Source organism: Hyaena hyaena, unplaced genomic scaffold (assembly GCF_003009895.1).
Source record: "Hyaena hyaena isolate Hyena2069 unplaced genomic scaffold, ASM300989v1 scaffold_10, whole genome shotgun sequence".
In the NCBI taxonomy this organism is placed as follows: domain Eukaryota; kingdom Metazoa; phylum Chordata; class Mammalia; order Carnivora; family Hyaenidae; genus Hyaena; species Hyaena hyaena.
In genome coordinates, this window is record NW_024080642.1 from 4,134,781 (window position 1) to 4,150,010 (window position 15,230).

The window sequence follows — 15,230 nt, forward strand, 5'->3', positions numbered from 1 at the left end:
AAAGCTAGAGGGATACAGGGGTGAGGCCGGCAGCTGAGCTGGGCTAAACCTCAGAAATCAGACTACCCGGCTCCGCTCTGCAGGGGAGGTGGGGACCGAGCCCTATGCCAGGCTTTGCGGGGAGGGAGGAGTGGGGAGAAGGATGCAGCCCAGGGGATTGTGGGAGTGCTGGCCGGGCTGGACTTTGCCCTACTCCTCCTCCTTCAGCCCAGAGTTGTCTTTGTGTGCGGGCTTTGTGGCTGTAGGGCTAAGCGGGCATTATGGCTGCTCAGAAAGAGCTCTGTGATGCCATTGTGATCGGGGCAGGCATCCAGGGTTGCTTTACCGCCTACCATCTGGCCAAACACAGGAAGAGGGTCATCCTGCTGGAGCAGGTACTGTGTTCCCTCTGTACTCCTGACCTTAGGGACGGTCCCTCTCTCCTCCCCTTAGAGAGAAGTTTCCAGAGTCAGCGGACTTTGGAGTAAGGTCCGATTGTCAATTTCGGTGCAGTTTGCAGCTTTGCGGCCTCGTGTATTTCGTGACAATGCAAAGAGAGTTGCACCGTCCCTAAGACCCACGTTGGGTTTCCAGGCTCACTGCCTCCTTTTACTGCCTCCCTGTTCCTGCCCTCGATCCAGAAGTGCCCCAGGCCCTCTTCTTTTCCTTCTTACCACTCAGTCTCTTCTGCGCCAAAATGGTTGATCTTGCCTGGAAAAAATAATCAGTTCTGCTTTGGGTAACCTTAAGGAAAAATATTTTTGCCCAGAGGCAGCAGCGATTTGTGAGCCTAGGAGGTGGAATTCTTTCCTGGGTATTGGTGGCCTCTCACCCTGGAACCCACCAGAGGCTTCTGTTTCTTTCTGCCACCTCTGGTTGATGGCAGTCTTATTGTTTGATACACAGGCACTGAGACTTAGGTCTTATTTTTCCTTATAGACAAGGTGACGCCACGCAGTGCAGTCTACACTGACCACTGGGCATGTGGGTGGACCCCGAGTGTCTCCAGGGTCCTTCTCAGGGCAGGTCCACCCAGTTCACCTTCCCGAATCCTCTATCCTCCCATCCTCCCTACAGCTATCCAGACAGGTTTTGATTTACTCTTTTTGGTAATGCGCTGGATTGGTTAGGAACCGTTTTCAACTTCTCTATCAGTTTTCTCAAAGCCTGAGGGATCCCTGGTTTAACCTTGCAGGAAACTCTCCATCCTTTGCAAAATCCCAAGGTGGATCCCTTGACCCGAGTGATCTGAAGCCACAGAGAAATAGCATCCGTTTCCCTGTCCATAAAACGAAGGGGGCTAGACTGGAATGATATCCAAGGTTCCTTCTAATTCTGTTTCTCCAGGAGACTAGGTAGGGTGGGGTTGCAGCAAGATGACCAAAGACTAACTAACAAAGGGACTTTGTGAATAATGTCAGCAAACGGGAAGCTGAGTTAGTCCTACTGGAAACTTCTGTGCCCATGGCTAAATCAGTAACTTGGAGATTGTATGGAAAGATGTGACCAAGACGAGCTGTGGATCCTGGGGGTGAGGATGAGGAGCGGGCAGCGGATCCTGGGGGTGGGGATGAGGGGCGGGCAGCGCAAGGGGTAACAGCTTCGGCTGTTTTGTTTTTCGTTTCTAGTTCTTTCTACCGCACTCCCGAGGAAGCTCCCATGGGCAGAGCCGGATCATCCGAAGGGCATACCCTGAAGACTTTTACACCCAGATGATGGATGAGTGCTACCAGATATGGGCTCAGCTGGAGCATGAGGCCGGAACCCAATTGCACAGGTTCGGGGGTGGGTGGGAGAATTCCTTGAATTGTGGGGCCCATTGCCCTGGGGGCTGTTTTTAGGATGTGAGGGGGTGCTGCCATGAACACTTGAAATGCACTGCAGGGACACGGGGCCCAGGGGAGTGCCAGACCCGCGAAAGCATTGTGCTCGCTGTCATGACGATTGCCGTAGGTCCAGCTGGCTGCCGCTGCCCTCTGAGTTCCAGGTCTGGGGTCAGACACGTGTTCGAGGCTAGCAGAGGTTGTATCGGGAAGATTGCTAAAAGGGCCCTGGGAGCAGATACCCACAGCTGGAGTTTGTATTTACATCTCCACAGAGCCATTTGAGACTCTTTTAGGGCAGGGACTGAAATAAAGGAGGAGCCTGTCATCTCGATTTTTTTTTTTTTTAATGTTTATTTATTCCTGAGCAAGAGAGAGAGAGCACCAGCAGGGGAAGGGCAAAAAAAAAAAAAAAAAAAAAAAAAAAAGTGGAACAGAGGACCTGAAGCGGGCTCGGTGCTGACAGCAACGGGCCCTACGTGGGGCTGGAACTCACGAACTGTGGACTGCGAGATCATGACCTGAGCCGAAGGTAGATGCTCAACCGACTGAGCCACCCAGGTGCCCCCGTCTCTTGATTCTTTATATTCCTGCTAATATCATAGCCCTTCATGCTGGGTCCTCACCCCCAGAGTGACCCCGATAATCCATTGCATTCTCTCTGAATGCCTCTTCCCATAGGCCTCCTCTTCAGGCCCCACTGCTTGCTGAAGTTCTCTCTTGTTCCCATGGCTCTTAACCCTTTAGACTCCTTTGCCCACCCCCCACCCTCCACTGACCTTTCAAACACTCGTGGGGGAAGAAGGCAGACAAGCCACGGCGCACAGAGAACTTTAACCACCCACCCCACATCCCCTCCCACCTTCTCTGTGGCTCTTAACTGAACTTTCTACAGAACCACGGCTCTATCCTACAGGGTGGCAGTTACTTTAATGGCCAGGAACCAAGAGGTTACTGTTCTGTTGCAAAAACACCATTAACTTAAGAACAAAGTGAAATCCATTATGCAAATACAGCTAGGACAGCTAATTACAGATTTATTCCAGAGGCGGCTAATGCACCCAGCACCCAAATAAAGGAGCACGTCTCGCTGAGGGGTGGCCTGGCAAAGGGACCCCTCTCTGTCAGCCATCTGAGAACACTGCTGAATATCTTGCAGTAAGAGAAGTGCCAAGGCCTTGGAGGGCTCACTTCTTCCCAGCGGACACGGAGGCAACTAAGATGTTGAGAGTGGGGTTAGGAGGGTGTCTGGAACCTTCCAGAGGGAATGTGATTCTGGAGACAGGATTGAACTTGACTTTGTGCTCCACCTCTTCCTGACTGTGTGACCTTGGAAAAGTTTCTGTTCCTCTCTGTGCCTCATTTTTCCCTCCCAGGGCTTTGTAGGGATGAAATGAGACTCTCATGAAGTGCTTGGCAAAGTGCCTAGCACCTTTTGACAACTGGCAGTTGCTACTACCTATTCTGGGTTGGCCGTATCCTATCTGCCTTCCAGAAGGGACGAAGAAGGGCAGGAGGAGACAGGTGGGGTGCAGCAACCATGGAAACCGCTGCTGGAGAGAGAGAAAGGAACCGCTGGGTAGGAGAGTCTCTCACAATCCTTTTCTTGGCAGGAATTTGGAAGGGCTTGGGGAGCAGGCCGACCCAGCTCTCATGTCTGCTCTGACACATTTAGCTGTACGGTTTGGAGCAAGCTGTGTAACCTCTGTGAGACTCAGTTTTCTTGTCTGTAAAGTAGGGGTATCTATTTCATGGGGCTGCTGTGAGCATAAGTACGTGCCGGGCTTAGAGGACCTGAGAAGTCCATCGTCATCATTGTCACCATCATCACCTCTTTAATGCTTGGGATAAGGAACGAAGGCTGTTTTAAAAGCACTCAACACCTGGGAAGTCATTTATGTCTCCCGGCAACGGTATGAGAGATTTGCTACAGAGTAGTCAGGGTCCTAACCTGTTGGTGCAAATCACAGGATTACTATGCTCCTAGTTAGTCTAGAAGAGGGCTTGGCGAACTTCTTCCGGAAATGGCCACATAGTATTTTAGGCTCTGCAGACCATATGGTCTCTGTTGTAACTATTCAGCTCTGCCAATTACCCAACTCTCACCGTTGTAGTGTGAAAGCAGCCACAGATGATATGTAAATAACTGAGCGTGGCTGGGTGCCAATAAAACTTTATTCACGGACACCGACATTTCATATTCTTTTCATGTCATGAAATATTCTTTTTATTTTAATCAACCATGAAAAAATACAAAAATCATCTTGGCGTGTGTGACAAACAAAAACAGGTGGTGGATCTGATCTGGTTCCCGAGTCATGATTTGCTGGCCCCACAGACTAGTTACTCTGGCCATTTCCTCTACCCCAACAAATTCACGTCTAAATCATCCCAGGTGGAAAGACTACTAATGTTTATTTAAAGACAGGGGATGGGGCGCCTGGGTGGCTCAGTCGGTTAAGCGTCCGACTTCGGCTCAGGTCATGATTTTGCGGTTTGTGAGTTGGAGCCCCGCGTTGGGCTCTGTGCTGACAGCTCAGAGCCTGGAGCCTGCTTTGGATTCTGTGTCTCCCTCTCTCTCTGCCCCTCCCCCTCTCAAAAACAAATAAACATTAAAGACAGGTCCCTGGGTGGCTCAGTTGGTTGAGCTCCCGACTTCGGCTCAGAGCCTGATCTCATGATTCGTGAGTTCTAGCCCCACATCAGGCTCACCCCTGTCAGTGCAGAGCCTGCTTCATATCCGCTGTCCCCCTTGCTCTCTACCTCTCCCCCACTTGCACACACACACACACACTCTTTCTCTCTCAAAAATAAATAAAAACGTCTAAAAAAAGACAGGGACATACGATAGCCCCTCTTAAAAGACCACTCTGATACCTAGCATCCCCAGTTATGAAAAAGAAAGAGTACAGTGCATGTGCTTTGGAGTTCTACAGAGTGCTAGATGTTACTATTATTATTATAATCATTACCATGTCCTTTCTTATGGCTAATCTGATTTACTCGGGCAGACTAAAGTATTCGGTTCTTTTATTTAGGAACAGAGAACAGATACTTCCCATTCCAATTCTTTTAGCTTTTGTTCTTAATTCTGATTTTCTATAACGATCCACCATCTCTGTGGTTCGTATTCTCCGAGGTTCTTCTCAGAAACCCAGCATAACATCATAATCTAACTGATAGATATGAATGTGTTTATTAAGGCTACTTCACAGCGATGAAACAAACAAACAAACAAACAAACAAATCACCGAACGTCTTCAGGAGTTGCTGGTTAAGGTGGTTGTCCGATTATTTTTATTCTGTTCTGCCTCTTCCTGTGACAGTGGCGTACTAAACATGGGTGGGCTCAGGATATTTGCATATATTCTGGGTACAGACAATGACACATGTGCCAGATCACAAGGTCTGAATCTTTTGTGATGTGTACAGCCAGGACGCTGATGCCACCAGCAAATCCCAGCTCTGGGGCCCATCCCTTGCTTGCCCCGCCTTCTCCCTTTGAGTCCTAATATCTAGCTCGTGACCCAGGCTGCCCCTGCTTAGCTGACAATATCAGACAAGATCACAGCCGTAGGCAGTACAGCTGCTGGCAGAACCTGGTGGCCCCCTCCGCAGCTGCTGCTTCCTGTGTCTGTGAAGTGTCTGGCTTGTCAGCCACATCCCCTCCCTGGAGCAAAGTCTTTGTTAACCAATTCCACCTCGGCCCACTGTGCGGAAGATGAAACGCCAAGAGCTCCTCCAGATCCAACGGAGACGGAGACGGCAGCCATTACCCAGTCTCTTCCCCAAGGTGACTCTGGGGACCGGCTCCACCGACAGGCACTTTAAAGTCCCAGAAGAGAACGCGGGGAGCCTGGGATGGGAGGTGGCTGCGGGGAGAGCTGTCTGCCCCTCCCAATCCCTCCTGGCTCCATCCGGCGCCCTGTCCTCCCGTAGACATGGATGGAAATCCCTGATCACCAGCTCCTTACATCATGTCCGAGGCTTTAGTGGGCCAGAGAAATCAACAAGGCCCTCGGGAGGATTCTTCGATTGCCTCTTCCTAGTGCTGGATCCAGCTGGGGTTGGAGGAAGGCGCTGTTCTTACCACACGCTCTGCACGCGGCTGACTGCCTTCTGGGAGCAGGGAGCCACACTCTTTCCAAGGTTCCCTGACAACCTAGCCTCTTCAAGGTGCTCTCTTTCTAGGCCGGCCCTGACCCGGCATTTCCTGGACAATTTTCTTGTTTTCTTTTCTCTTGCGACGGCCTTGTCTCGTCTCATTCCTCCCCTCCCCAAACTTGGTAGCCTAGGTCTGAGCAGAAAGGGAGTGCACGGGGAGGCCCAGAGCACAGGGCTGAGAAATTGATACAGAATGAGTGGGTCTGTTTATTGGGATCTAGGAAAAGCCATTAAGAAAATAAGCATTTAAATGATTTTCAATCCGCCCATGGAAGTCATCTATCTTCATACTGGGGGGAAAAGGCCCGTTCTCTGGTCCCGGTTTTGACTGACTGATTTCCAATTCTCTAAGCGTTTCCCACAGGAGCCGCTCACCTATCTCCCATAATGACAGGCCTTTGCATTTCCAGGCAGTGTTTTACATTTATTTCCGATTTGCTCATAATGGTCAGAAATCTCTCTCCCATCGGAGGCACTTCTCCAGCCGTGCACGGTTTCCCTCAGGCCAAATAGCTCAGCTGTGATCCACGGAAAATGAGAATTTCCCAAACGCATCTTCGGACCAGGGGAGGGTCCAGCATCACAAATTCAGATGGAAAATTTCCCACTGTTAGATCAATATCTGGGCTAAGAAATAAATGCCACAGGGGCAGAGAGCTGGAGCAAAATGATTACAATCGGCACAATTACACTCACCGGCGGAATCAGCTCACTGATTACTCCTAGGGATGGGAGCGCCTGCTTCATCCGCCACGGGATGGCTTGGGAATTAGAACATCACTCAGCGTTTCATAATTCGACAGATTTGCCCATTGTCTTGGCATGAGATTGTTTTCCACATACAGTACATTCCTGTAAGAGGGGTTCTTACTTCAAGGAAGGAAGGAAGGAAGGGAGGAAGGGAGGGAGGGAGGGTGGAAGAAAGAGAGGAAGAGAGGAAGGGAAAGTGACGGAGTCTCCGAGCCCAGACACCAAGGTTGTTACATTGCAGGCAAGGGTTGGAATTTACGAGCCAGTGATCTGACCTTGTAACCAAGGAGGGGTCAGCCAGGTCTTTCCCAGAATTCTCCCCAGCCACAACCCCAGCAGGTAGAAAGGGCTCAAGAATGTATCCTTGGATGGCTTCTGAATTATCCTCTCCACTGAGAAGTTTGCCGGGCAAGTTTTCATTCCCTGAGAACCAATCTGAAGTCCTTTCGGGGGCCACAGGGAAAGGACCCGGCTGACTAACGGGGATTCTACAGCCTCGTTCCTCTCCTGAGCTTTGAAGAGGCAGAGGCTCTCATTGCTTTCTCACCAGTGGTGAATGCCGGGTAGGCGGGGGCCGTGGCCAATGGATTGGGCACGCTGCGTGGCTCTGTGTACTGACACCGGCCCCAGGGCCTGCTGTGTCCCTACCCCCTCTCGATCTTCTCTTTAATCCCCCCAACCAGATAATGTGGGATTTGGAAGCATGTAATATCCATGAGACTCCATTATAGGCTATTACGAGCTTTATACACAGTACCTGGGGGATGTACGAGGCTGATGCTGGTCACTGCAGCTGCTGAAAGCGAGAGGGACCACGGCAATGGCCCCAAGGGCCAAAGTGACCCTTCTATTGTTTAGATCCCTTTCCACCAAAAGGGAGCTCTGGTCTCTTGTGACAGACAGACAGGAGAGTATTCAAGAGAAACAGATTTTACTCCCCTAGAGCGTAAGAAGCACAAAGGGAAGTGTAGGCAGAAACAAAACCACAGAGTCATGGAATTAATTGCTGGAACCTGAGAGACCGTCTACTGGTGTTTCTGCATGAGGATGCTATCGGCATTGGGGTAGGATCTTCCGGAGCACTACAGGTTTAGTGTCCCGGCCCCTGCCCACTAAATGCGAGTGGCATCCCCCAGGCGCCGTGAACACTGAATAAATGGCCCATGCCATTACACACGCCCCAGGGTTGGGGCGGCACCACCCTGGGGTGGCACCACCGGCAGCCCAGCAGGCATGCGTTCCAGAGGAATGGGGGGGGGCGGCCTGGAACAGTGCAAGGTCACCGGGGCAGGGGTTGGGGGCAGGACTGGACCCGGAGCCAGGTCTCCCAATTTATTTTATTTTATTTTATTTTATTTTATTTATTTCTGAGAGAGAGAGATAGAGAGAGACAGCGTGAGCAGAGGAGGGTCAGAGAGAGAGGGAGACACAGAAGCCCAAGACAGGCTCCAGGCTCTGAGCTGGCTGTAAGCACAGAGCCCGATGTGGGGCTCGAACCACGAACCACAGGATCATGACCTGAGCCGAAGTGGACGCTTAATCGACTGAGCCACCCAGGCGCCTCACAGTCTCCCGATTTAGGATCCTTCCCACGAGACAGGCAGCCTCCGAGGACGGACCAGGCACAGACAAGTGCAGCAAGGGGACAGTACATCATAGGACAAGAAAAGGGACAAAGGAAAAGAAAAGGCAGGGACTGGAGTGGGGCAAAGAGGGTAAAGAAGGGGGTAGAGGGGCACCTGGGTGGCTTAGTCGGTTAAGCGTCCGACTTTTGCTTAGGTCATGATCTCGCGGTTCGTGGGTTCGAGCCCCGCGTCGGGCTCTGTGCTGACTGCCAGCTCAGAGCCTGGAGCCTGTTTCAGTCTGTGACTCCCTCTCTCTCTGACCCTCCCCTGCTCACGTTGTCTCTCTCTCTCTCTCCTGGAAATAAATAAAACATTAAAAAAATTAAAAAAAAAAAGAAGGGGGTAGGGATTGGGGGCATCTAGGTGGCTCTGTCGGGTTAAGCATCCGATTCTTCATTCTGCTCAGGTCATGATCTCACAGTTTGTGAGTTTGAGACATGAGTTGGGCGCTGAGCTGACAGCAGAGGGTCTGCTTGGAATTCTCTCTCCCTCTCTCGCCGCCCCTCCCCCACTCACACTCTCAGTCTCTCTCTCTCTCTCTCAAAATAAATTAAAAAAACTTAAAAAACAACAACAACAAATAGAGGTCAGAATAGTGAATGGATCAAGGGATGGAGGAAGAGGAAGGAACATCTTTCTAGATGCGGGTTTTGAATGTCTGCCCCTCAAGGGCTAGATGGATCCCGAGAGGATGGAGGGACAAGCAAACCAACAGTGAGAGCCCAGGGCAGACTTAGGAATGGGCGGGCATTCCTGACTGCGACCCTAACAGCAGCATTGAGATGACTTTACTAGTTCTTTTTATTTTTAGTTTTTTAAATCCTTTTAAGGAAGCTCCACACCCTGAGTGGGGCTCGAACTCACATTCCTGACCTCAAGAGTTGTGTGCTTTACGACTGAGCCGGCCAGGCATCCTTGACTTTACCAGTTTTCTTTGACCATGAGCCGAGACCTCCTTGATGGGACCCTTGTTGAATTACGAGAGAGAACGGCCCAGGGACCTGACTCATACCCTCACCCACGTGCCTTCCCCCCACCTTTTTTTTTTTTTTTTTTTTACAGGCAGACGGGGCTACTGCTGCTGGGAATGAAGGAGAATCCAGAATTAAAAACGATCCAGGCTACTTTGTCCAGACAGGGGGTGGAGCACCAGTGTCTTTCAGCTGAGGAACTGAAGCACCGTTTCCCCAACGTTCGGTTGGCCAGGGGGGAAGTGGGGGTCTTGGACAAGTCTGGGGGAGTTCTCTATGCAGACAAGGCCCTCAGAGCCCTCCAGGTAGTGTGTGCTGCATTCGGGGCGAACGCAGCCTCTGCGGTCGTTTGAATCTGCCGTCTCCCAGCCCCCTCGGCCGGATGAGGACCTTTTGCCCTGCTGGCTTCATTCTCGACCTTTAGGGCAGGGTGGTTTCATAGAACCTGCTAGGCCCAGGCTTTATGGGACAGGAGGTCTGGAGTCGGAGCCCTCTTTTCTGCCCCAAGTGAAGGACTCTGTTCACCAGGGGGAACCATGGAACTGTGTAAGTAACATGCCCTCCCCCGCTGCTGCCCTTTCAGGATGCAGTTCGGCGCCTTGGAGGCCAAGTGTGTGATGGAGAGAAGGTGATGGAGATAAAGCCGGGGCGACCCGTCACAGTGAAAACTACATCCAGGAGCTACCAGGCCAAAAGCTTGATCATCACGGCAGGCCCTTGGACCAACCGGCTCCTCCGTCCCCTGGGAATTGAGCTGCCCCTGCAGGTAAGGGGAGGCTGGAAGCCCAAAGGTCGGTGCTTAAGAGAAGAAACCTTGGAGTTGGACAGACTCACGTTTGAGTCCCGGATCTACCATGTGCTCCCAGACAACCTTGGGCAAGTTAGTGTATCTCATGAGCCTCAGTGTTCTAGCCTGTAAAATGGGGATATGACCATTGGAGAATTGAATTACGTAATAAATATGAAGCCCTTAGGAAATGGCTTGACCTGTAGTGAGCATTCAACAAATCTGAGGTATCATTAGCTGAGAGAGAGAGAGAAGTAGGGCTGGATGTAAATAAATATTAGAAAAAAAAAAAAGAGTGGAAGAAGAGACAGAGATGCAGAGATCTTTGTGCCTCATATCAAAATGTAACATGTCGAGGGGCGCCCAGGTGGCTCAGTCAGTTGAGCACCCGCCTTCAGCTCAGGTTGTGATCCCACCGTTCGTGACTTTGAGCCCCATGTCGGGGTCTGTGCTGTCAGCACAGAGCCTGCTTCAAATCTCTGTCCCCTTCTCTCTCTGCCCCTCCCCCACTGGTTCATGTTCTCTCTCTCCCCTCTCTCTCAAAATCAATAAATACACTTAAAACAATGTAACATGTCACTGACATGAGAATTTGGACGAAACGACGATGGAGGCATTCAGCTTGGATTCCAGAGCTACAGGACCCCGGATGAAACTGTTCTTGACGCCTATAGTTCATGGCTTTCCCCCTTTATCTCCCACTTCCTCTCTCTGCTTCAAGACCCTGCGGATCAATGTGTGTTACTGGCGAGAGAAGGTTCCGGGAAGCTACGGTGTGTCCCAGGCCTTTCCTTGCTTCCTAGGCCTGGGCCTCAGCCCCGCTCCCCACCACATCTACGGGCTGCCCTCCGGAGAATACCCAGGGCTCATGAAGGTGAGAGGAAAGGCCCAGAGAAGGCGAGTAGGGGCCCGCGCAGATTTGGGCCACCTGCTCTAACGTCCCTTTCCACAGATCCCTCAGAGCCCCCCTCCCTTCCGGGGAGCAGCAGAAGACCTCCCTGTTCCTTATTTGAAGTATGAGAGTCCCAGCTGCCGCGAGGCGGCAAAGGGAGCCCTTCCTTTGCAAACACAGGGTTGGAGGGGGAAGGAACAGCTAAGGCCACCTCGAGTGGCAGCACGCAGCCTCCGTCGGGACCGGGGAAGGCTGGGATGATGGATGGGGGCCCTCGGTGAACGAGCCTGCCCCCGGGGCTGGGGGCGTGTGCGGGAAGGCCGGCCTGGCCGCTCACACCGCTCTGATTGGGAGCTAGGTCTGCTATCACCACGGCAACAGTGTGGATCCAGAGGAGCGGGACTGCCCCGGAGCATTCTCAGGCGTCCAGGACGTCCAGATCCTGGGCCGCTTTGTCAGAGATCACTTACCTGACCTAGAGCCCCAGCCTGCCCTTTTGGAGCGCTGCCTGTACACGGTAAGGGTGTGCGCGGCGGGGCCAGCCCGACGCACAGCCCCGGGAACAGGGGAAGGAGACGGCCGCCTCTCACACCGCTCAGGCTCACATCTATTTGACCCCCGACATGATATGTGACTTGAAACAAACGCGCTTATTTCCGTGGGTCGGTTCACCTCTACCGGTGAGGCCCCGCTAGAGGTTATTCATATTCCTTTTCATTAGCAAACTAGGCTTATGCCTGGCAGCCCCTCGCTATGTTTCCCAGAAGAGCTCTAAAAGATTTTTTGGCAAGATGTTCTAGTTGAACAGGCCTGAGGGACGAAGAGAAGAGACAGATGTCACCGGGGCCTGAGGCATCTTGGCTAAAGTTAGTTTACACACATTAACTGAGCACCTACTGTGTTCATAGCTCTGTACGAGAAGAGAGGCAGATGGACAAATGAGAAAGACTGTCATACCCTGAGGGGGCCCCGGCATGCAGAAGGCATCCTTGTGCCCTATACCCATTTTTTCTGGAATGGGACTAGCCTGGTCCCTTCCCTTCCTCCTCGGCGGTTCTTCTTCTCTTTCTATCCTCAGAGGACACAGGTGTAATCGTTTCTTTCTAGAACACCCCTGATGAGCACTTCATTCTTGATCGACACCCAAAGTACGACAACATCGTCATTGGTGCTGGATTCTCTGGTGAGCCTGAGCAGGGGGGTGGTGGGAGGGGGGGAGACGCACCTTCAAGCTGCCCTATCTCAGTATGAGGCAAAATGTGGTTTTCTTTTTCTTTTTCTTTTTCTTAATGTTTATTTATTTATTAATTTTGAGAGAGAGAAAAAGAGCTCGAGCAGGGGAGGGGCAGAAAGAGAGGGAGAGAGAATCCCAAGCAGACTCCATACTGTCAGTGCAGAACTGGACGCGGGGCTCGAACTCACAAACTGTGAGGTCATGATTTGAGCTGAAATCAAGAGTAGGATGCTTAACTGCCTGAGTCACCCACGTGCCCCTTAAAAAAAATTTTTTTTAATGTTTTATTTGTTTCTGAGGGAGAGAGAGACAGCGTGAGCAGGGGAGGGTCAGAGAGAGAGGGAGACACTGAATCTGAAACAGACTCCAGTCTCTGAGCTGGCAGCCAGCACAGGGCCGACGCAGGGCTCGAACCCATGAGCCGTGAAATCATGACTTGGGCCGAAGTCGGACGCTTAACCGACTGGGGCACCCAGGCGCCCCCACCCCAATTTTTTAAAAATGTTTATTTATTTTGAGAGAGAGAGGAAAGAGCTTGAGTGGGGGAGGGGCAGAGAGCAAGGGAGAGAGAAAATGGTGTTTTCTATGCTCTCAGCTGGCCAAAGCCTAGACCTGAATGTCTAAAGGTGCCGGGTGGTGGAATCAGAGAAGAAAGGAGAGTTCTGGTGGGAAGAAACTTCCAGCCTTGGGGTGCAGACCAAGAAGAGAGGTAGCCCTATTTGGGGACAGGGTAGTGGACCTCCAGGGACCCCAGCCGCTGTCCCTGAGAACGCTTGACCAGCTGCTCTCCTTTCCCTAGGACACGGATTCAAGCTCTCCCCCGTTGCGGGGAAGATCTTGTATGAATTAAGCATGAAATTAACGCCATCCTATGACTTGACACCTTTTAGAATGAGCCGCTTCCCTGGGCTGGGCAAAGCCCACCTCTGACCCCTGGCCAGCTGCCTCCTTTGTGTACCCCGAGCTGGGATAAAGCCCTCTGGCTATAACATGTCATCTTGTTCTCCTGCCTCTCTTGAGTCCCCTGTCAACACCGCATGATTGAATCGGCCTTCGTCCCCTGGCCAGCTCCCTAGGCCCGCTCCTTTTTTTTTTTGACTTCCGGAAGGTCAACTAGATAGTCTACAATCACAGAGTAGCAAGGACCTTCGAGATGGATGTCTCAATGAGGAGGACGCATAAGGACTGGCTCAGGGGACCAAAGCAGTTGTTAAAATTCTCTTCGCTGAGACATTTGATAAACTTGGGGTGGATTTGACTAAAGCCGCCCAGGGGAGAGCAACCAAGATGATTTGTAGATCGCTGCCGCCCTTGGAGTTCCTTTTCCGAAAACTAGAGCCACCCTCCATCACACGCTCCCGCAAAATCTGGCTCACTTTGGGTGCACAATAAATGCCTGTTGAAAAAAATGTGTTGAGCAAACAGATAAATAAAACGCTGCATTGCATTAAAGTCTGTGGTGGCCTTTGTTTTCCATGCGACCTTATTTCTCAGAGACTTTAATTGTCTAACTCAGCACCCCGAGTCCATTATCCCAGGAATCCTAGGGGGCTTTGTCCTCCCAGTGCACCGCACCCTCTCTCCCCGGACCCTTTGTGTCTCTGGTTCTGTGAAGACGCTTAGCTCCCCAGTCTCTCATTAGGGTGTATTGTCAGGTCCTTATGAAGATGGAGCTGTTATACCAGAAAGGAAGAGAGAGACACACTCGCTTAGAAACCCTGTTCAATGTTTGAATGTTAAATGTGCCATTTTATTATCATTAGGATTGCTCCTACTTAATGAAACGGCATTAGCACCGAGTCGGCTGGCCTCCTTGCACTAATTGCTTTGGAAGGGAACAGGCTCATAACTACCCCAGGGTGGGTGGAGGGGTGAGGGGTGAGGGGGGTAACAGGGACTCGAGCGGGGCTCATTGCGACCCTTCAGAACCCCCGCAGGAGCAGCTCCAGACCAGGGCAGTTTGACTCGAGAGAAGGCTTGCTCTGGGGAGAGGAAGACTGAGGCCAGCTGGGGTGGAAATGTCAGGAGGAGGCATCGAGTGGGAAGAGAGGGAAATGGGAATAAGAGTAAAAATATCCCCAGAGGAAAGACAGCACAGAGGAAATTGCCTCCTGGACCTGGGCACATGGATCGGCGCTGATTTCTCCGGGGAATTGTAAAAGCCAGCCGGTCTCCTCCGCCCCAGCCAGGTCTGCTTCTCAGGGGCTCCCAGAGGATGTCCTGCACCTCAGCCTCCAGAAAGTGGGAATAATCACGTCTGCAAAGTAGGAATAACGCGCTACAACACGGAAGACATGATGCTAAGTGACAGAAGCCGGATACAAAAGGACAAATGCTGGAGGATTCCACCCACAGGAAGTGGAATGGTCGCTTCTGGGGGCTGGGGAGAGGGGGGCATGGGGTGTTAGTGTTTAAGGGACACAGCGTTTCGGTTTGGGACGGTAACAAAGTTCTGCAGATGGTGGGGATGGTTTCACAAGGCTGTGGTTTAGCATATCACAAACACAAACATGGTTTAAGAGAATGTACTTAATGCCACAGAATGGTTACACTTAAAAATGATTAAAATGGGGGCACCTGGGTGGCTCAGTCGATTGAGTGACTGACTCTTGATTTCAGCTCAGATCATGATCTCTTGGGTTTGTGAGATCGAGTGCTGACTTGGGCTAGTGCTGACAGCCGGGGACAGGCTTGGGATTCTCTCTCTCTCTGCCCCCCCACCCCCCGTTTGAGCGCTCACACGCATACCCTCTCTCTCCCTCTCAAAATAAGTAAATAATAGAATACTTATTCTATTAAGTATAAGCATTCTATTATTTGTTTATTTTTATAAAGATTTCCATTTCTTTTTTATTTTTTAATTTATTTCTCGGAGAGAGAGAGAGACAGCGTGAGCAGGGGAGGGTCAGAGAGAGAGGGAGATACAGACTCTGAAACAGGCTCCAGGCTCTGAGCTGGCAGTCAGCACAGAGCCCGATGCGGGACTCGAACCCACGAACCGCGAG

General features: G+C 51.5%; 1 protein-coding gene across 1 annotated transcript; it reads left to right on the top strand.

Moving 5' to 3' along the window:
* Positions 1-260: 260 nt before the first annotated feature.
* Positions 261-13,321, top strand: PIPOX (pipecolic acid and sarcosine oxidase). Its single transcript, XM_039253551.1, has 8 exons — positions 261-374; positions 1,608-1,756; positions 9,404-9,617; positions 9,896-10,078; positions 10,821-10,973; positions 11,350-11,508; positions 12,099-12,174; positions 13,025-13,321. The coding sequence occupies exons 1-8, from the start codon at positions 261-263 to the stop codon at positions 13,153-13,155; spliced, it is 1,179 nt and encodes a 392-aa protein (XP_039109482.1). The 3' UTR covers positions 13,156-13,321.
* The last annotated feature ends 1,909 nt before the right edge of the window (positions 13,322-15,230 follow it).